We start from the raw sequence: 20687 nt of genomic DNA on the forward strand, positions 1-20687 counted from the left end.
GGAGAAAGGGAGACGTGAGGGAGACAGAACACTGGCCAGGGAGGAGTGGTGCTCAAAGGGCACCTAAGAGGGGCAGAGAGGAGAGAGAAAACTGACCAAAGGCAGGCTGCTCTCGGGGGGTTCAGGAGTTTCCAAGTAAACAGTGAGGGGACCCTAGGTCCCCATCCTGCCAGCCCTTCCCAAGCCTTAGTTTACTTGTCTGCAATGTGGGGGTGACTGTGACACCTGGTGCAGGGGATTATTGTGAACGTCATGCAGTTACTAAAGGGGACCACCATCCATGGTGGGGCATTAGTCCTCCCATCTTTCCTGCGTCACAGGTTAGGAGGAGGAAGAGGAAGTGAATGTGCCATGATGGAATCTGTGGGCTGGTGGGGTGTTTAGGGGAGGTTGGCTGCTCTCCTGACCCCGCCTCTCTCCCTGCAGGTGTGAATGACAGAGGTGGTGCCATCCAGCGCCCTCAGCGAGGTCAGCCTGCGCCTCCTCTGCCACGATGACATAGACACTGTGAAGCATCTGTGTGGCGACTGGTTCCCCATTGAGTAAGTTAAGTGGTGGGGCCCTGCAGTTGCAGATTGGATGGGTGGGGTAATGCCCATGGATCTGATGAAGCTGGAAGGCTTGTGCAGAGGTGAGGATGTCCTGGAGGTACCATGGTGGTCCAGAGTCACCTTGCCTGTCAGAGGAGCCCAGGTCCTGCTTCCTGACGGCCATCAGATCCTTTCCATCTCACTCTACCTTATGCAGAGAGTTCTCCAAAAGGGCTTTGCTAAGTACCACCAACTTTACTTACAAAGATGTTCGATGTACTGCTATTTATAAGTCAGAAAATTGAGAAGCAACTTAAGTTTCTTAACAGTAAAGAATGGCTGACATATATTAGGGTATCTGCATACGAAAATGAAATATTATTCAGCCAGGAAAAGTGAAATCTGTCATCAAGATATACTTGACAAGGAGAGTTTTTTAATGAGATATTAAGAGAAAAAAGTAGACTAGAAAATTGTATGTACCACAATTCCACTTTTATTTGAAAACATGCATAAGATAAAAGCCTATGAAGATATATACTATCTAGCAAAGTGTTTTTGGAGTTTTGGAATGGGTAGATTATTAGTAGCTACAAGTTTGTTTTATTTTGCTTGTCTGTATTTCCTCTATTTTTCTGTAATATGCACATAGAGCTTTTGTTGTGAGAAAAATAAGTACAAACTTTTAAAAATTAAAAATAAACAAGGTCCTGCTAAACATCATGTTTCTATGAGTCTTAACCTCTGGTTTCACCCACTGCCATCAGGAGAGGAACTTGGGCGATGCCAGGCCTCGTAGAGCCTTCTGGTGGGTGGTCAGTGGCCTCTGCAGAGCAGACCCGAGTGGAGCACCTCTCCACTGTGTCTCCACCCTCTTCCAGCTCTTGGTCTCAGGAAAGGCCTCTGGGACTAACTTGTTATGTCCCAAACCCACAGACCAATAAACCCAGAATGTCCTGTTCCCTCACCAAAACTCCTTACTGGGGCTGAGTCATCTGTCTTTCATCACTGTCATAGGGCTTTGCATGAAACGTTCTCTTTTCTGCTCCCCTTGGGTCTTGAGTTTGAACTCTTCCAGCTGCCCCTCCAGGTACTGCTCTCATGGAGACAGTGTCATGGGAGGTTCCCCCTCTTATCTCTCTATCTTGTAAAATAATTTTTCCATCAGAAATTCCCCATCCTGTCTGGATAGATTGCTGCTTTAAGATGATAATTCACTGAGAGTGATACACTTTGGTGGAGACTAAGTGTTGGGCAGGCTCCTTATCAATCCTGGAGCAGTGGACAGAGTTGCCTCGAGTCCCCTGTGGGTCCACTGTCTGAAGCATGAGGTTAGTTGGAGTTGGCCTTTGGCAGTTTCACCTAAGTTTGTTCTCCTCAGGTACCCAGACTCATGGTATCGTGACATCACCTCCAACAAGAAGTTCTTTTCCCTTGCTGCAACCTACAGGGGTACCATTGTAGGAATGATAGTAGCTGAAATAAAAAGTAGGACCAAGATACACAAGGAGGTAAGCATGTGTGGCAATGATGGGGCTGCCAGGCCCTTGGGACAGAATCACACTGCCTGCTCTGTGGCCCTTTCCCTTAGGAGCTCAGACCATGTATGAGACTCATCCAGGTGGTTTCTTTCTGTGTGTACGTGATACAGTCATATGTACATTAAGTAACACGTCCTAACTGCAGGCTTCTTTCTAATGACTCATTGTGAAATTGGGAGCGGGTATAAATGATTCACTGAGAATCTGCAGAGTTGTAAGGGTCTGTCATTTGTATTGGTGACAGTGTCACAGAAACTGCTAATACTGCTGTGATTTGTTAAAGGAAATGCTAAGTTCCAGTTACAGGTTAGTAAAAACCAGTATTTTTTTTTCCTGTTCAACTTCATAGACCCCTCCAAGGTCTATTTAAGAACCCTGGAGAGTCTTGGGCCCTGAGTTAGCAAGTCCTGCTCCAAATGTAAAATGCGGTGTTATGGTCACAAACACATTTCTTCATGCGGTTGACTTGGGTCAAGATTCTGCCTAGCCCTAGCCAGTTTTGCTCAGTGGATAGAACATCAGCCTGTGAATCAAAGGTTCCCAGGTTCGATTCTAGTCAAGGGCACATAAAAAAAACACAGACAATTAGATCTTCAAAATAAATAAATTTAAAAAAACACATTCTGCCTAGTGATTTGGGTCATCTTATAGAGTGACTGAGTAGCATTTATACATAGGTATTTACTCCAAGGAGGGGAAAAACCCCACCAACAACTGGCAACTGCTTCTATTAGTTTGGCTTGAGGCTCTTTATTTAACAGTGCAAGAAGGATATCTCTCCCTTTTGTTTTATTTATTTATTTTTCAAAATATATTTTTATTGATTCCAGAGAGGAAGGGAGAGGGAGAAAGAGATAGAAACATCAGTGATGAGAGAGAATCTTAGACTGGCTGCCTCCTCCTGGGGATAGAGCCGGCAACAGGCATGTTCCTTGACTGGGAATCGAACTGTGATCTCCTGGTTCTTAGGTTGACGCCCAACCACTGAGCTAGCTAGGCAGATCTCTCTCCCTTTTAAAGACCCAACCCACTCAGATCTACTCTAATTTGCCTGTAATTAGATTCTGGCAAAGTTGGTTTCTTTTAAGAGTAACTTTTCTATCCTAGCTTTCTTCTCATTTTTTTCTTCCATTTTTCTGTGCTAAGATACAGCAAAAAAAGAAACATTGGCGTTTTCAGCAAGCATCAATATCTTTTGCTCTTTCACAGAACAAACTGCCCCACCTTCCCTCCCCTAAGGATCCACTGTCACCAATACAAATGACAGGGGACTTGTTCCCCAAAATCCACTCTATGAAGCTCTTCCTGTGTGCCCCCAGCAACTGTGCAGCCCCATACACATGGTGACTAGATCTCTGTACTCCTTTGAATGTGTGGGTTTTCCCATGAGGGCAGAGATTGGGATCCTTTCCTTCTACTTCCTGCGTATCAGGAGAGCCTTTGCACTCTGGCACTTTCTCTGGTCCTGCTGAGAGGCAGAATGAATTCAACACAGGAAAGAGAGCAGGGGCTGTCAGAAGACATCAGCTGGGGAATGAAGTACCTGCTTTACCTTCCTGACCCTCCATGGGCTTCGGGTAACAAGAGCAATACGGATACCTCCCTGAGATTGAGTTTGCCTCTGTCCAGCTTAACTGTAATGTGGAGTGCTGGGGCCGGGGTCAGGGCCAGGAGAGAGGTGAGTAGGGACAGGGACAGGCCAACCTATGTCCAGCACACGGGAGCCACTCAGTGAACAGTGGATAGGGATGAGAGAGGCCAAATCACCAAGCTTTCTTTCCATGGGGGAGAATCCACCAAGCCTCCTTCTTTACACAGTAGAACATCAACCTCATGATGGTCAAATTCACCACTCTCTCAGTCCAGAATTTTATCTCTGAACCAAGAGACCCACAAGGGTTGGTGGGCCATGGTGTGACACTCTGCTTGGTGTGGACAGCAGAGAGGCTACTCAGACTCCCTACCCTCTGTACTCTTAAGACCACCTGGAAGCAGCAAAGGATCCTTTAATTAAACTTTTTTTTTAAAAGATTTTTAAAAATTGATACTTAGAGAGAAAGTAAGGGGAAGGGAGAGAGAAGGAAACATCGATGTGAGAGGCTGCCTCCTGCACATCCCCTAATTGGGATCAAGATTGCAACCCGGTGTGTGACTGGGAGTCAAACCGGCAACCTTGCTCTGGACAACGCCCAACCAGCTGAGTCACACAGACCACAAGGCTAATTAAACTTTTAAAACTTGGTGTTTGATCTCTTGGTGTGTCAGTTGACACGCGTGAGCACCATATAGTGCCCACACAGCATAGTCATTTCCTTTTACCATCATAGCTTCACTTGTCTGGCATCAGTGTCCTTCCTTGTATGGTCTACCACCCTTCCAAAGAGAAGCGATTTTTTGTGAGTGTTCTTATTTTAGCAGAAAGGCCCACACCCTCTTGTTTCCATGGGATGGGGTTGACTCTCCATTATTCTCTGTTCTATCCCTTCCTGCTCCAGTGGCCCCCCCAGGTGTTGTGGCTGGTAGAGTCAGCACATGAGATATGTTCTGCAGTGGGACCAGGTACCTCAACTGTGAACCTGACTTTATTTCTGACTTTTTCTTTAGGATGGAGATATTCTAGCGTCCAACTTCTCTGTTGACACACAAGTTGCATACATTCTAAGTCTTGGAGTAGTGAAGGAATTCAGAAAGCACGGCATAGGTAAGGGGCGGTTGAAATAATGATTTTTGGCATTTATACTCCACCACCACCACCCACTGCCCTGTTGACCTTCAGTTCAGCCCATGCTCTTTCCATACGTGACCAGGCCTTTCTGTATGGCCTCCTTCCAAAGCCACAGGACCAGATTACTAACAGCTCCCAAAGGTCCTCATTACAGAATGGGCACCTTTACCCACACCTGCTGACACACACACGACTTATATCTGGTCACAAGGTATGCTTGATTAAGAATAGAAAACATAATTGATGAAACAGTCCTAGCTCCCATGGACCAGATTCTTTATCTGATGTCTCCAACTTCCCATCCCACTCAGCCACAGCAGTCTTCACTGTAACCCAGGTCTGCCCATTCCACATTTTCCTGGGCTTAAGTTTATACTTTTTGTTGTCTGAAAGGCTAGTGAATCTCCACAGTGGATCCAGCCCCTGGGAGGGAACTATGCATAGTTCCCTGGACAGCCAGTGGTCTGCAGCTAACAGGCCCTGTCTGGCTGTGAGATTTTAGGGACTTTGACAGTGGGTGGTTATGGGAAGTCTTTGATAGAGTGGCAGAGAGATCTGTAGAGATCTCTGAGAAGGTCACTTCCTTGTCTGCCTTATGCTTCCTCCTCACCTGCCCCGCCATGCGTGACTGTTGCTTCTTTGCCTACAGGTTCTCTTTTACTTGAGAGTTTAAAGGATCACATATCCACTACTGCCCAGGACCACTGCAAAGCCATCTACCTGCATGTCCTCACCACCAACAACACAGCAATAAGCTTCTACGAAAACAGAGACTTCAAGCAGCACCACTATCTCCCCTATTACTATTCCATCCGTGGGGTCCTCAAAGATGGCTTCACTTATGTCCTCTACATCAATGGTGGCCACCCTCCCTGGACCATCTTATATCCTTTTCTTCTCAGGGGTGAGAGACAGTGGCTTCCTAGCATCAGCTGGAGCTGTGGTTGCTTTCAGATGACATTCACAAAGCAAGCTCACAGGATGCATTTTTTTCTGATGAGATGATGTGGGTAGATCTGATTTGCATGTATTAGGAATTGATGGTCTGGTTGCAGATATTGGGAAAGCAGACATGCTCTGGCATTCATTGTTCCCTGGACTTGAGCCCAGTAGAAGAGGTGGATTTTTAATTCTCCTGGTCCAAGATCCACCCCTCCATTTGTCCATCTATTTACCCAATAAGTATTGGTTGAGAGTCTCCTGTTCCTGCTATGTGTGATCTACAATAGTGAACAAAATAGACAAAGCCCCTGCCCTGGTGGGGCCTGCATGCTGGCAGGGGAGAAGGCAAATGAGGGAGGTGAAAGAGTTGTTAGCTATTTTGAACACTTAGTTCAAACCTTTCTTACCAGAATGTAGGGTATGTGACCCAGTGTGTCCCTTCCCTGCTCCCTCCCTTTTAACTATCTCTGCCCCTAAACAGGTAAAAGGGAAGCTAGAAGACTTCTTAATAGTCATAGGGTGTGGCCCAGAAAATACTGTGTGTACATGTACCTGTAATTACTAGTAAATAAATGAGTCTAGGATTTATCCATTTCATAGGGAAATAAATGGGAGAGAGGTGGTACAAAATCCACAGGTCTCCATGCTCATGTGAAACTGGGTCTCTGTGCTAAGGGCTTAACACTGTTGACCCCCCTATGTCACAGGAATGAGGCCCTGCCCCTCTGAGGACTGAGGATAGGGGGAGGACCAGGAACACTTGCTCTTTTGCTTTACCCCTCCCCGCAGTGCCCAGTCCCTGTCTGTTAACCTTAGTCTGTCCATGTGCCTGAGGCCTCACCTGGAAGGGCCTTTTGTACGCACATGCTGCCTTTATTATTTTGCATAACGGAGGCCCCTCCATCTATGGACGTCTTCCAGCACTCTGCAGAGGCTCAGTGGACTTTCGGCCTCCCTTGAGGACGGCATGCTGTCTGCACTCAGTCCTGCAGGTTGCTGTTTGGGCCTCTGCTGACAGTGCCACTCCAGGGGTGTGCGGGCAGGGAAGGCGAGTTGGAGTCTTCCTTAACAGAGTCCCACGGACTACATCCAGCACCTGGGTTCTGCTCTAGCAAACCTGAGCCCCTGCTCCATCCCACACAGGATTTACCGCCAGGCCCACAGCCTGCTCTGCAGCTTCCTGCCATGGTCGAGCATCTCCACCAAGGGTGGCATTGAGTACAGCCGGACCATGTGATGCCAGCCGGGCAGCCTCCAGCAGGTCCCACCCCTTGGCGCCCTGCGGAGCCCACCTTCCTGGCCATTTGACCTCAACTGTGTTCTGCAGAGGAGCTGGCCCATCACCTGCCCCAGCCGCAGGCCCGGTGCTACATGGGCTCGGGAGCAGAGCGTCATGGGGCGGGTATGCCTGGTCTCCAACAGGTATGCCAGAACAGGTGGTGGGGAACAGGGGATCAGAACTGAGTGGGATGATGGTCTTGAGAAATGGAGGCCTGGCACTTCCAACAATAAAAACAAGGCTCTGGATAGGTACCTGCTGCACAAAGGGCTGAGGTAGTTCCTGAGCAACTCTCAGAAATTTGGAGGAGGATTGCCCTAGCTGGTTTGGCTCAGTGGATAGAGCGTCAGCCTACAGACTGAAGGGTCCTGGGTTCAATTCCTGGTCAAGGGCACATGCCTGGGTTGTGAGTTCGATCCCCGGTAGGAGGCGCCAGGAGGCAGCCAATCAGTGGTTCTCTCTCATCATTGATGTTTTATCTCTCTCCCTCTCTCTTCCTCTCTGAAATCAGTAAGATTATATATATATATATATATGAAATTTGAAGGAGGAAAGCAGAGTCCTGAGCCCTTGCCCAGAACCTCATCTTTTCCCTTGAACAACTTTAAAAAAAATAATGCACTCACAGAAATGGAAAAGGTACCAAAAGATCAAGCCCTTTCTCTGCCCCCACCCCGCCATCCATAACCACTTATTGCCTTTCCCAGGGGTGCCTGGAGCTGATGTCCAGCTTTAACCCCAGCGGCATCATCACTTCACAATGAAGTTCCCTGAGGTGGGCACCTTATAGATGAGGGTTCTGTTCACACATGGCCACTTCTTTTTTTTCAAAATAATAGCTTTATTTTTATTATGATTATAAACATGTTACATGGTCATTACTTTAAAACTCAAACCATGTAGAAAAGTGTGAAGAAAAAAGTAAAACCTCATCACTGAGAGAAAACCACTAATATTTTGGTAAACCTCTTTTCAAACATATTTGTATGCCTATAAACCTATACAGACATAAAGATATAGACATGGCCACTTCTGAACACCATGAGTACTATGGGGAGCCAGTCTCTCTCAGACCTCGGAGAACATCAGAGTTGGAAAGGGTCATGGGGACCCCAGGGCTCATCCGCTTATGCATGGACACGGCCTAGAGCAGATTGTTGATTTGAGCCAAGCTCACACAGCGTGCTCCATGGCCACTTAGGCTGGCATGCCCAGTGCCTTGATTTGTGCTGGGACTAAGGAACCCAGATGTCACTTAAAGGGACTCTGGGTCTAGAGAAGGGTTCACCCTTCGGGGGCACCCAGGGCCAGCAGTGGGTTCCTAGGCCGGACATAGTGTGGGCATAGTGTTTCTGTGGAGACCTTCACCCCTGCTCCCCTCTTCTCTTTCCTGCAGGCTCTTCCAGCCCTCCTTCCTGCTCTGGAAACCTCTGCCCTTGCCCTGGCCTGGCCCCCATGTGAGTGCACCAGCCTCATAGGCTGGCCACAGTGTTCACTGTGGTCAGTTGCTTCTGCTGCCCTGGGAGTATGGGGGCAGGAGAGGGCTTCCTTCCCTGCACGTCCTCACTGGCCTCTTCCGCCGCACTGCCCGTTCCTTCCAACTCCTTCCTCCAAAGCCGGAATTAACTCCTGGGAGGGAGAAACCCAAGTATTACAGATAGACTTGGCCCTAAAGACACAGGAGCCTCAGAACAATGAAGGGGCGAAATAAAGGGAATGCCAAACCCTTGTAAAGAACCAGCCTCAGAAGCGTGGCGGGCAGGAGCAACCCCTACCTCCCCAGGAGGGGCTGGCGAGTGGTGGGAGGCTTTTCACCCAAGCACAGAGCTCTGGGGCTTAGTTCCCTGGCATGGTGGTCAGTTAATGGGAAGGTTTCCCACTCCTCTGTTGGTAGTCCTGCTGCCTCAGAGAGCGAGGAGCTACCCATCACATGCTGGATGTGCCATTCAGTTGAACTGCCCCAGGGAGCCAGGCTGAGGACAGGTGTTGGTGAGGGTCCCAAGGGCCTCCCCTTCCAGCCCCCCAGGTCCGTGAGATGCAGTTCTGGGAACTGACCATATGCAAACAAGAAGAATTGAGTGTGGTGTCTGATCAAGTAGGACCTGGTCTTTGAGGCTGGGGCAGTCGCTTGCCTTGTGGTCCTCAGCCTCTGGGAACAGAAGAGGCTGTGTCAGTGCCAGGAAGCATGCATGTGGACATCACTTGCTTCTGGCGTTCCCTCCACCCCATCCCCCAAAGCTGCTTGCTCCCTGCCCTCCAGAGTAAAGGGGGTTGGCAGAGTCGTTATGTGGTTTTTATTTCTGCCCCATGGGGTAAGGGAAGAGTCTTCCAGAAGGTTCTGCCTTGGACTTGCATAATTGAGCCGAGGCCTTGCCCTGCCCCTTCCTCCTTGCCCCTAATCACGGCAGTGTCTAGCCCAGTGTTGAACAGATTGTAGTGTTCTGATTACAAACAAATAAATAGACTTTAATTGGTCACAACCTGTCTTGCACTTTGGGCCATTCCTGTGGGGATTTGTCCCCTTGCTGGGACAGTGGTTTTAGGTGGCCCAGGAGCTGCTTGTTGGTTGCTGTCTAGTCCCGAGGATGGCTTCCAGGTAAGGTAAAAGGACCGATTGTGTCATTATCCTGCCAAAGAATGCAGTCCTGGGAAGAGGGTCTAGAGTCGAAAAGCACAACTGGGTTCTTTCTCTAAACTCAGAAGATCCTCAAGCAGCTGCCCCCATTTGTTTAGGGGTCTCCTTGGCCAACCTTAGGCCTTGAGCTGGGGCACAGTCCTCTGGGGGTCGCCATCCTGGCTTAGAGAAGGCTCGATAGGTGACTCAATGCAGTGGTCAGGTAGGAACCCTGGGCCAGTGCACCTTGCCACAGGAGCCGGGGGGACTGGGACCTTTGGTCCAGGGCACCTCATCTTGGGAGCCTGAGGTTGGCCAAGTCTGGGATCATGTGCTCCCAGCAATCTCTCCTTGGAGTTTCTGGCCACCCTGGCCATGGAGCCATGCTAGTCGCCCCTTTAGACAGATGAAAACTGGTTCAGGGGTCGGCAGTTACCCAGGAGCCACGCAGTTCTTGAACGGCCCCTCCAAAACCTGTGTGTGTACTGTTCCCTTGACGGCGCATCACCCAGACAGCCCTCCCCAGGACAGGTCCTGAGGCACCTGTAGAGGTGGGTGTCAGGGAGCCAGCCCATGGGGTTGTATGGAGGCTGGAGGCATTGTATGTTTCAAGGTCAGTGAACTGGCCTGGTCTCTGAGTCCTAGCAGCATCCTAATGCTGTGAGTTACACCCTTGCTAATTGAGGCAGATACACCTTGTTTAATGGGTCAGCTTCAGGATTAAGGGGTGACTCCTTGGGGCCCTTGGTTAGTCATGTGGCCTAGTATTAACTTGCAAGGGTGGGTAGGGGCAGGGGTTCTGGTGACCGTGGTCCTAAAGGTAACTGCCCTTCCAACCCATCAGGCTTCAAGGATAGGCTCCCAAAGGCTGAGACTGGCTCCTGGTGGCCCAGTTCCAAACCCACTGGCCATTCAGGGAATGGGGTGAGGATGCCCCAGGTTGTCAGTGTGCATTTCCACAAATGTCTGCTTGTTTGAGGCTCTGGGTGCTCCTTCACATCAGTTCCCTGTCCCAGCATGCCATGGCCATGGCTTTCCACTTGTCAGCCTCTTTGGAGTGCTTTTCAGAAAAGCTTTGGGAGGTTTAGGGAAGAACCGTTTAGAGATCAACTCAGCTGCAGCAGATGTCCTTCCTTGAGGGAGAGAGTAGGCTGTGGTTTGTCTGCCCTCCATGCTTCAGCAAGGGTGGCTTAACAGGCTGAAGGATGCACTCCCAAGGTGGTTCAGAGGGCAGTGGTGGCCTCCCTGGTGTGGGTTGGTTTCCCACCATGTGGGGGCTCTTTATGTGGATACTGACCCCCCACCACCACCACACACACACACTAGAAGCCACCAGGCTTCCTTCATGCCAGAGTGATGCCAAGTTACTTCTACCACATCTATTGTGGTAAAGCAAGACCCAGAGCCAGTCCCAAGTCAAGACAGGAAGTGATACACAGAGTCAGACCACCGGGATGTGGCCCAGTGGAGGCCACCACAGACTGGGCATCCTCAGATCTGAACCCTGGGGGCAGTCTGGAAGGAACCCAGCTCTCCTGGTCTCCAGAATCATAGACACTATCACGTGGGTATGGCAGGAGTCCCCCAAAGGGGCTTCCAACCCAGGCTGCCAGGACTGGAAGTCAGCCAGACAGTGAGGGTCACTGAGGCCAACCTTGGTCTTCCCATCCTCTCCCCACAGGGCTGAGGCCTAGTGACATAGACCAGGAGTGATTCTACCCCCAGGGGATATTGGACACTATCTGGAGACACTTTTGGTTGTCACAGTTTGGAGGAGGGAGCTAGCTGAATCTGGGTAGAGACTGCTGACACTGCTCAACATCCTACAACACACCTGATGGCCCCCACCACAAAGAATGATCTGGTCCCAAATAGCAACAGGGCCAGGACATGGAAACTTGCTCTCAGTGCCAAGGGGCTGTTTCTCTAACAGAACTGGCCTGATGACAGACGGAGGGACAAAGGTGCATGTGGGCTTGGCTTTTATTGAGATTAGACCAGCAGGCTCCCCAGTCTCTTTGGGAGCCTCTCTCTCCACTCAGCCCGGCGTCCCAGGTACAAGTGGTTTCCTTGAGTTGGAGCAGGCTGCAAGGGCATGCCCAGGCTTCTATTTTTTTCTGTCCCTCCCTCAGGACCTCTTCTTCCTCCCCTCGAGTTTTCCCAAGGTTGGCCCAGGCTCTGGTGCTGGGCATCTGCAGGTGTCTCCATCTGGGGGGGCTAGTGGTGGGGCTGAGCCCTTCCTCTCTGGACCTGCCTCCTCCGCCTCTTCCTGGGCCATCTTTCCCCTCCTGTCCTGAGCTGTGAAAACCGCACTCGGATCCCTACGGCCTCTCCAGAGCCCCAGAGCAGATTCTCTTGCACAGTGGACAGGTGGGCTCCTCTGAGGCCTCCCAGGATCTCTTGGGGCGGAACCCCAAGCCTTCATGGGTACCAGGCTGGGAGGGGGCACCCTTGGCTGGATCCATGCTGGAACTGGATCCTGAGGAGAGGGGAGGGAGGAGTTACTTGGAGGGCCCAAGGGGAGGCTGCCAGCCTATCTTCTCCGATGATGCCCCCTCCAGAACCTGACACCTTTAAAACAGGAGTGGAAGGGGTAGGGGTGGGGGTCTTCTTAAAGATAATCCACGAGGGAGGGAGGGAGGAGGAGGAACAGGGAAACATGGTTCAAGTTCTTCATCTGACCCAAACCCTTCATTTTATTAATGGGGAAAAAGAGGCCCAAATAGAAGTGGGGGAGCTTGTCGGTTGCAGAGATGGCACAGAAACCCTGAGGCTTGGGAGTGGGGCAGGGCCCATCTGCATCCATCTGAGTCTCCAACCCACCCCTTCCCTGGGTCTCTCCCTCCTGCATCACCTAGACAGGTGCTCACCTGTATTTCCCAGGCTGTCCCTGGGCAGTTGAGCTTCCAGAAGGGCTGAACGGTGGCTGCTACCTGGGTTCAGAGTCCCCTGTGGCAGGTCCAGGGGCCAGGCCATGCCCTCAGGCCATGGGAGGCAGCCCCCAGCCATGAGCCGGCCCAGCCAGTGACTCTCACACTGGCCAGCAGGCTGCATGTGGCCTGGTAGGTAGAGTGCCAGGCCCCGGAGGTGGCGCAGCCGGAAGTTCTTGGGCTTGCTTCCCTGGGCACTGGGACACTGCTGCTGCTGGGCCCCCAGCCCTCCTTCGTAGATGTTGGATGGTGTGTCGGGGTGACCGGGGAGTCCTTGGGCCCAGCTCACGGAATCTGTGGAGGGGAAAGCAGGAGGGTGGTGTCCGCAGGCCACAGCAGCCATGATGGGAGGACAACACATCACACGCTCATGTGCTGGGCCCCATGTCAGCCTGCCAAACCCCAGCTTACCTGTCTGTCAAGTGGACTAAAATCCTTACCTCCAGCCTCCCCTGACCCAAGGTATTAATCTTCTCTCCTCTCCCAGCCAACAGGGAGGTCTGAGAAGCTTTAGCGTTGGCACCAAATCCTCTTTCAGGTCTTCAAGTCCTCCTGCCACCCTCCCCTTTTTTTGGTTAATCTTCACCCGAGGATATTTTTTCCCATTGATTTTTAGAGAGAGTGGAAGGAAGGGAGGAGAGGGGAGGGGAGGGAAGTGGGAAAGAGAGAGAGATGTGAATGAGACACATTGGTTGCCTCCCACAGGTGACCCAACTGGGCTGGCAATTGAACCTGCAACCCAGGTACGTACCCTTGACCGGAAATCGAACCCGTGAGCCTTCAGTGTATGGGTTCTAACCACTGACCATACTAGACCCATTTTCCCCCCTAACCTAGATCACTGTGGTATAGAAGTTCACAGTGGGTTCAGAATCACACAGTCCAGGTCACACGTCCTGGACCAGTGGCCATTCCTCTCTCCCAAGTATACATGTCCCTGGTGGCTTTGGGCCCACGTCAGGACAGTAGGACATCTCTCTTCCTGCCATCCTTTCCCATAGCCCCACACCTTCTCTTATGTGCAGCTCAGAGAACGCACAGACCAAGGCTTCCATTGAGGGCCAGTTTGGTGGGGGAGGAGTGGCCCAGCCTCCTGTGCAGCAGGGCTCTGCTCTCCCCTGCCTAGGGGGTGGGTCTACAGGTTTCCCTTAGCAACCAGCTATGTGATGTCACAGGGAAGCCTTCCTGGACCCCCTGAGATAGAGGTAGGATTATGCCCTGGACAGAGACAAGGTGGGAGGAGAGCAAGGGAACGGGGCAGAACCTGAGAGGAGGTTCCTGGTCCCTCTGGCTTGGGACAGGCCATACAAAACAGACTCAGCTCTTGCAGGCTGAGGAGTCACTTCCAGAGGTGACCTCATGGGAATCTCAGTTTTCTCTTCTGTGGTTGGGAAATGAGGTTTAGGGGTACAGACTTAGTGAAACCTGGGTCAGTGCTTTGAGCACGCTGATAAGGTGGTTCTAGTGGGTAAGTCACAAGTTGGTTTGGGGTTTTTTTAGTCACAACTTTTTAAACTATTTCCCCATAAGTAAAGTAGGGGTATTGTGTGGCTCATACCAAGTGTGAAGAAATATTGTGGAGGAACTACAGCACTTATATGCTACTGGGGGGAATGTAAAATGGCACCACCACTTTGGGAAACAATTTCTTAAAAAGTTAAAACTTTCAAATAAAAGGCATCCAAATTGGAAAGGAAAAAGTAAAACTTTCATTATTTGCAGATGTCATAACTACATATATAGAGAAACGATATTAGAAATGGTAAATAAATTCAATAAAATAGGGTACAAAATTAATATTCAGAAATCAGTTGCATTTTTGTATACTAATAATGAACTATTAGAGAAATTAAGGAAACTACCATTTACAATTGCATCAAAAAAAATAGGAACAAATTTAACACATGAGGTAAAAAAAGCTATACTTGAAAAATTATAAGACATTGAAGAAGATACAAATAAATGGAAGTATATACAAGAAGAACTTAACATAGTTAAAATGTCCTTATTTCCCAGATCTATGGTTTAAAGCAATCCCTATCAAAACACTAGGGCATTTCTCACAGAACTAGACAATCCTCAACTTCATGTGGAACCACAAAAGACCCCAAATAGTCAAAGCAACCTTAAGAAGGACAAAGTTGGGCTGTGCTCTTTCTCTGGAGCACTCCCATGCTTTCCCCTTTCTTATTTCCCCAGGCATGTTACCTTTGCCTTTCTTCTAAGTTATAAAGGCCCTTTTTTGACTCTATAACTTGTTTCCTGAGACTCTGCAGCCCAGCTGGCTCACTTTTTCTACCTCTGTGACCTTCTAAATAAACTTTTGCTTGTAAAAGGAAAAAAACAACATCCAAAGTTGGAGGAGGTATTGTGCTACTTGATCTCAAACTATACTACAAGACTATAGTAATCAAAACATTGTACTGGCATAAAAACAGACACACAGATCAGAATAAAGAGCCCAGAAATAAACCCACATCTATATGGTCAATTAATCTATGACAAAGGATGCAAGAATATACAATGAGGTAGACAGTCTCTTCAATAAACGGTGCTGGGGAAACTGGACAGGTATATGCCAAAAAAATACACCTAGACCACTTTCTTACACTATATACAAGAATAAACTCAAAATTGATTAAGTGTAAGACTTAAAACCATAAAACTAGAAGAAAACAGGCAGTAAACTCTGACATTGCTCTTAGCAAACATTTTTTGGATATGTCTCAATCGGGCAAGGGAAGCAATCCAACAAAAAATAAATGGGTCTACATCAAACTAAAAAGTTTTTGCGCAGCAAAGGAAACCATCAACAAAAAGACGACCTACTGAGTGGGAGAAAATATTCACCAATGATACATCAATAAGGGGTTAATATCCAGATATAAGGAACTCATACAATTGAGCACCAAAAAGATTTAAAAATGGGCAGAGGACCTGAATAGGCATTTCTCCAAAGAGGACATACACGTGGCCAATCCTATATAATAAAAGCCTAATATGCTAAGTGTCTGGTCGTTTGGTCGTCTGTTCAACCAATCAAAGAGTAATATGCTAGTGACATGCTAAGGCCACTCAACTGCTCGCTATGATGTGCACTGACCACCAGGGGGCAGACGCTCCAACCAGAAGGTTAGCTTGCTGCTGGGGTCCAATCAATAGGGACTGAGGGAGACAGACTGGACATGGCTTGGAGCCCTCCTGTGGTCCCTTTCCACCTGGCCAACCTCCCTCCTCCCTCCCCGGCCTGATCATGTACTGGTGGGTTCCCTCGGCCTGGCCTGTGCCCTCTTGCAATCCCGCCTGAGGGATCCCCCACCCCTGAGTGCACGAATTTCATGCACCAGGCCTCTAGTAAGATATAAGAAAAGATGCTCAATGTCGCTAATCGTAAGGGAAATACAAATTTAAACTACAATGGGACATCACCTCACAATTGTCAAAATGGCTGTTATTAAATCAGCAAGTGTTGGTGAAGATTTGGGGAAAAGGGAACCTTTGTGCACTGTTAGCAGCATTACAAATTGGTGCAGCTACTATGGAAATAGTATGAAGTCCTCAAAAATTAAAAATAGAGCTATCATATAACCCAGCAATTTCACTTCTGGGTATTTATCCAAAGACATCCAAAATACTAATTTGAAATGATATATGCATTCCTATGTTTATTGCAGCATTATTCACAATAACCAAGATATGGAGGCAATCTAACTGTCCAGTGATAGAAGACTAAAGATGTTGTATATATGGGGAATATTACTAGGCCATAAAATGAATGAAATCTTACCATTTATGAAAACATGGATGGACTCAGGGTATTATGCTAAGTGAAGGAAGTCAGACAGACAAAGACAAATGCCATGTGACTTCACTTATATGTGAAACCTAAAAAACAAAGTAAATGAACTAATAAGAGAGAAACTCATAGATACAGAGAACAAACTGATAGTTGCCAGATAGGGAGTTGAGGGACATGATTAAAAAAAAAAAAAGCGAAGGGCTTAAGTACAAATTGGCAGTTAACAAAATAGTCATGGGAGCCCTGGCCGGGTGGCTCAATTATACCAAGGTTGCGGGTTTGATCCCTGGTCAGGGCACATACAAGAATCAACCAATGAGTGCATAAATAAGTGGAACAACAAACAGGTTTTTCTCTCATCAGTTTTTAAAAAGACATGGAGATGTAACATAAGCCTAGGAAGTATAGTCAATAATATTGTATCTATTAGTGGTGTCAGGTGGGCACTAGACTTACTGGGGGGATCACTTATAAGTTATATAAATGTCTTATTATGCTATACACCTAAAACATATAATATTGAATGTCAACTGTAACTGAGAAATTAATGTTAAACTTTCAATTCTATCAATTCACAGATAACATGATCTTACATAGAGAAACATTAGTTCACACTCAAAATTGTTTGAGACAGTGAAACTATTAGACCTAATAATAAAGTTGAGCAAAGTTGCTAGATATAAGATCAACACAAAAGTTGTATTTCTATACACTGGCAAAAGAACAAAAAGAATAAAACCGGAATAAATTTCACCAAGGAATTGCAAGATAATAGTGAAAACTAAAAAACATTGCTGAAAAAAATAAAGACGACTTATAAAATGGAAAAACATTCCTGTTCATGAGTTGAAGGCTTAATATTGTTAAGACAGCAGTATTCCCTAAAGTGATCTACAGATACTTTGAAAATCCTAATGGTCGTTTAGCAGAAACAGGAAAGCTGATTCTAAAATTCATGTGGAATTACAAGGGAGCCCAAATAACCAAAAACAATTTTTAAAAAGAATTTAAATTTAACCAAAATAGTATGGAACCAGCATAAGGATAGACATCACAACCAATGTAACAGATTAGAGAGACCAGAAATAAAGCAATATATCTATAGTCAATTGATTTTCAACAAGAGTGCCAAGACTATTCAAAGGGGTAAAGAATTTCTTCAACAAATGGTGCTAGGGCAATGGATAGCCACATGCAAGAGAATGAAGTTTGACCCCTATCTCACACCATGTACAAAAATTAACTCAAAAATACATCAAAGACCTAAATGTAAGAGCTAAAAACTCTTAGAAGAAAACATAAATCTTCATGAGCTTGGTTTTGGCAACGAACTGTTAAAGTTATGACAAAACTACAAGTAAAAGAAAAAATAAATTTGACTTCATAAAAATTTAAAATGTTGCTGCTGCAAAAGGCACTCTCAAGAAGTAAAAGCTTACAGAATGTGATAAAATATTTGCAAATCATATATCTGGTAAGTGTGTAGTATGCAGAATATATAAAGAAGTCTTATAATTCAACAACAAAAAGACAACCCAATTTTAAAATGGTGAAGTTGAATAGATATTTCTCCAAAGAAGATATACAAACTGTCAACAAGCACAAGAAAAGATGCTCAACAGTATTAGTCATTAGGGAAATACAATTTAAAACACAATGTGATAACTACTACTTACCCATGAGGATGGATATAATTAAATTTAAATAAATTGAGAAATGTTAACGAGGATGTGGAGAAACTGGAATCCTCCTACACTACTAAGTGGGAATGTAAAATGGTGGAGGCAGTAATGTACAAAAGTTCAAGTTGGTACACGTCCTTTTAAGCTGTTCCCACTGTGAGGCTTTTTGTTGTTTATTTGTTATTTTAGCCATACAAATAACTAGTGATATGTTATTGTGGTTTAATATGTGCTTTCCTAACGACTAATAACCTTGAGCATCTTTTGCTTTGCTCATTATTTGCCGTATATCTTCTTCTTTGAAGTATCTGTTTAGATTTTTTGCCCACTTCCTAATTGGATTGAGTTTTGAGAGATCGTTATGTATTCTGGATAAAAATTTTCATCAGATGGTTTGTGAATATTTTCTTCTAAACCACTGTGATTACCCTTTCATTTTCTTTGTTTTGTTAATATTCACCTGAGGGTATTGATTTTGAGAGAGAGTGGAAGGGGGGAGGGGGGAGAGAAAGAGGAGAAAAACATCAATGTGAGAGAAACGTGTTAGTTTGGTTGCCTCCCGCACGCACCTGGGCTAGGGATCAAGCCTGCAACCAAGGCACGTACCCAGCACTGGAATTGAACCTGGGACACTTCAGTCCTCAGGCTGATGCTCTATTCACAGAGTCAAACCGACGAGGGCTAGTCTTTCATTTTCTTAAAGTACCTTACCCAACTGGTGAGGCTCAGTGGTTGACCATCCACCTATGATCAGGCGGTCAGGGCTGGATTCCTTCCGGTCAAGGCACATGCCCAGGTTGCCAGCTCTGTCCCCATTGAGGAAGGGGAGGGTGTGTGTGTGTGTGTGTGTGTGTGTGCAGGAGGCAGCCAATCAACGATTCTCTCATCAATGTTTCCCTCTCTCCCTCTCTCCCTTCCTCTCTGAAATAAATTCAAATACATTTTTAGAAAAGTGTCTTGAAGAGAAGTTTTAACTTTATATGAAGTCCAGTTTACTTAAAATTTTTTTTGGTTTATCTAAGAAATCCTGCTTAATCCAGTCACAAAGCGTTCCCGTAAGTTATCTTCTAGAAAAGTTAGTTTTTTTGGTTTGGTTTTTTTTTTAACTTAAAAATACTTGATTGAGCACTTGATATAAACAGTAGTTTATTGTAAGGTGACAGTTTTATATTTAGGTAATTGTGAAGGTTCATTTACTTGGATTCCCAATTAATTGTTTCAAACCATTCACTGAAAGACTATTCTTTCTCCTCTGTAGTGCTCTGTCACCTTTGTCGTACTGACCACATGTGTGTGGATGTATTTGGGGGCTCTCTTTACCGTCCGTGCATTTATGTGTCTGTTACTTCGCCAACACCGATACTAGGGCGGAGGACATCGCAGCGGTTGGCAGTCCCTCCTTCTCTCCCATCCTTCCAACCTCAGCTCACTTCATCTCCCAGCTCTTCTTTTCACCTGTCCTCCTCCAGAGCAGCCGAGGGAAGGCTCCCAGCTGAGGCCCGAGCGGATCTGGCCGGGAGTTGGGGCGCTGTCCTCACCCTGGAGCCTTCCGATCCCTCAACAAGGCGCACAAACGCTCCCCGACGGAGGGCATGGTTACCAGGACAACCGCTGGCGCGCGAGGACCCAGACCGATTTCCGGCCTGTTGTGAGAACAAGCCCGGTGCGCGTGCGCAGTTCCAGGCCTGACACGCTCTCGCGATACCGCGGTCAGCCCCGGCATTCCATCTGAAGTTCGGGGTTATGGCTTTTAAAGCTGCGGTCTGTGTTCGGGGGCTTCGGACGCGGCCACAGCTGGCAGTTTACACATGCCAGAGAGAAGTGTGCTGGGCAGGGGATACCCAGCTTCGTGACAGTATCGTGTGTTCTTTCAAGAGGAGTTGAGGAGGAAATGGGAAGCAGTATGTAGAACGTCTAGCATAGTTTCAGATACATAATAGGTGCTTAGGACGTGTCAGCCAGTGTCAAATGTCTCTCTGCAAGATGTTGAAGTGGGGTAAAGGGGACTCGGGTGCCCTGCGGTTTGAAGCTCCCGGTCGGGCGGTAATCCCGCACCTCCGTCCTGGGGTCCCGAGGCATCCCCAAGCCCGCCTCCCCTTCTCTTGCGCATGCGCGCGCAGTCCGGCCGCTTCGCCTTCCGTTTTGTTTGGCCCCTGCTGCGCGCCGTAGAGAGCTCCGTGCGTTGCCATAGAGACACCTGAGCACTGAGTTGGGGGCGCCTGAGACTCCGGGCTAGTGGAGACCAGAGCACCATGTCCTTCCGTGACCTCCGCAGTAAGGCAACCCTGCCCCTTGTGACCTGCGGCCTCCCAAGAGACAGGGGCTCCGGCCGCCGGGTTCTCTCCTCTGGGCCCCGCCGAGCGCCTCTGGCCTCTGCGGTCCTGGCCTCTGCCGCCCCAACCCGTCCCGGGCAGAGCGCCCCGGCCCTGGCCCAGCACTTTCTGCGGTGATGGGAAGTTTTGTATCTGCCGCTCGCCTTGGCTCGTGCGGCTGAGGAACTGAAGTTTTACTTTTATCTGATTTTAACTGATTTGTATAGCCACGTCGCTACCGTATTGGAAAACGCAGAAACCGTTTTGGGGTTGAGTTAGGTTAGAGCCTTGAGAAACGAACAATAAAAGCGGGGCGGGGGGCGGGGGGGGGGG

At 47.8% G+C, this 20687-nt stretch overlaps 3 protein-coding genes across 11 annotated transcripts in view; 2 read left to right on the forward strand and 1 right to left on the reverse strand.

The window, feature by feature from the left end:
- Nucleotides 1-9077, forward strand: part of NAA60 (N(alpha)-acetyltransferase 60, NatF catalytic subunit) — a 24695-nt gene extending 15618 nt beyond the window's left edge. Inside the window, exons 3-8 of one of the 3 annotated variants that reach the window (XM_006757860.2) lie at nucleotides 427-542; nucleotides 1912-2041; nucleotides 4676-4772; nucleotides 5446-5700; nucleotides 6882-7160; nucleotides 8414-9077. In XM_006757860.2, the coding sequence (XP_006757923.1) occupies nucleotides 433-542; nucleotides 1912-2041; nucleotides 4676-4772; nucleotides 5446-5700; nucleotides 6882-7160; nucleotides 8414-8478 (936 nt within the window). In that variant the 5' untranslated portion in view covers nucleotides 427-432 and the 3' untranslated portion in view covers nucleotides 8479-9077. Of the gene's footprint in view, nucleotides 1-391; nucleotides 543-1911; nucleotides 2042-4675; nucleotides 4773-5445; nucleotides 5701-6818; nucleotides 7161-8413 lie in introns of those variants that run through there. The other 2 variants (XM_006757861.2, XM_015560119.1) reach the window with 2 other exon arrangements.
- A 767-nt stretch (nucleotides 9078-9844) lies between these two features.
- On the reverse strand, nucleotides 9845-19576 carry LOC102755250 (chromosome unknown open reading frame, human C16orf90; the record flags this gene model as incomplete). Its single annotated transcript, XM_006757863.2, has 3 exons — nucleotides 9845-12110; nucleotides 12502-12855; nucleotides 19498-19576. Coding segments are annotated over 3 exons (591 nt in total), but the record flags the coding sequence as incomplete, so codon positions are not given.
- Nucleotides 19577-20155: 579 nt separating this feature from the next.
- CLUAP1 (clusterin associated protein 1) overlaps nucleotides 20156-20687 on the forward strand; it is a 42642-nt gene continuing 42110 nt past the window's right edge. For 2 of the 7 annotated variants that reach the window (XM_015560120.1, XM_015560121.1), the window contains exon 1: nucleotides 20156-20316. In XM_015560120.1, coding sequence (XP_015415606.1) covers nucleotides 20295-20316 — 22 coding nt within the window. In that variant the 5' untranslated portion in view covers nucleotides 20156-20294. The remainder of the gene's footprint in view (nucleotides 20317-20687) is intronic. The other 5 variants (XM_006757866.2, XM_015560123.1, XM_006757869.2 and 2 more) reach the window with 3 other exon arrangements.

This window comes from Myotis davidii, unplaced genomic scaffold (assembly GCF_000327345.1).
Source record: "Myotis davidii unplaced genomic scaffold, ASM32734v1 scaffold555, whole genome shotgun sequence".
Lineage (NCBI taxonomy): Eukaryota > Metazoa > Chordata > Mammalia > Chiroptera > Vespertilionidae > Myotis > Myotis davidii.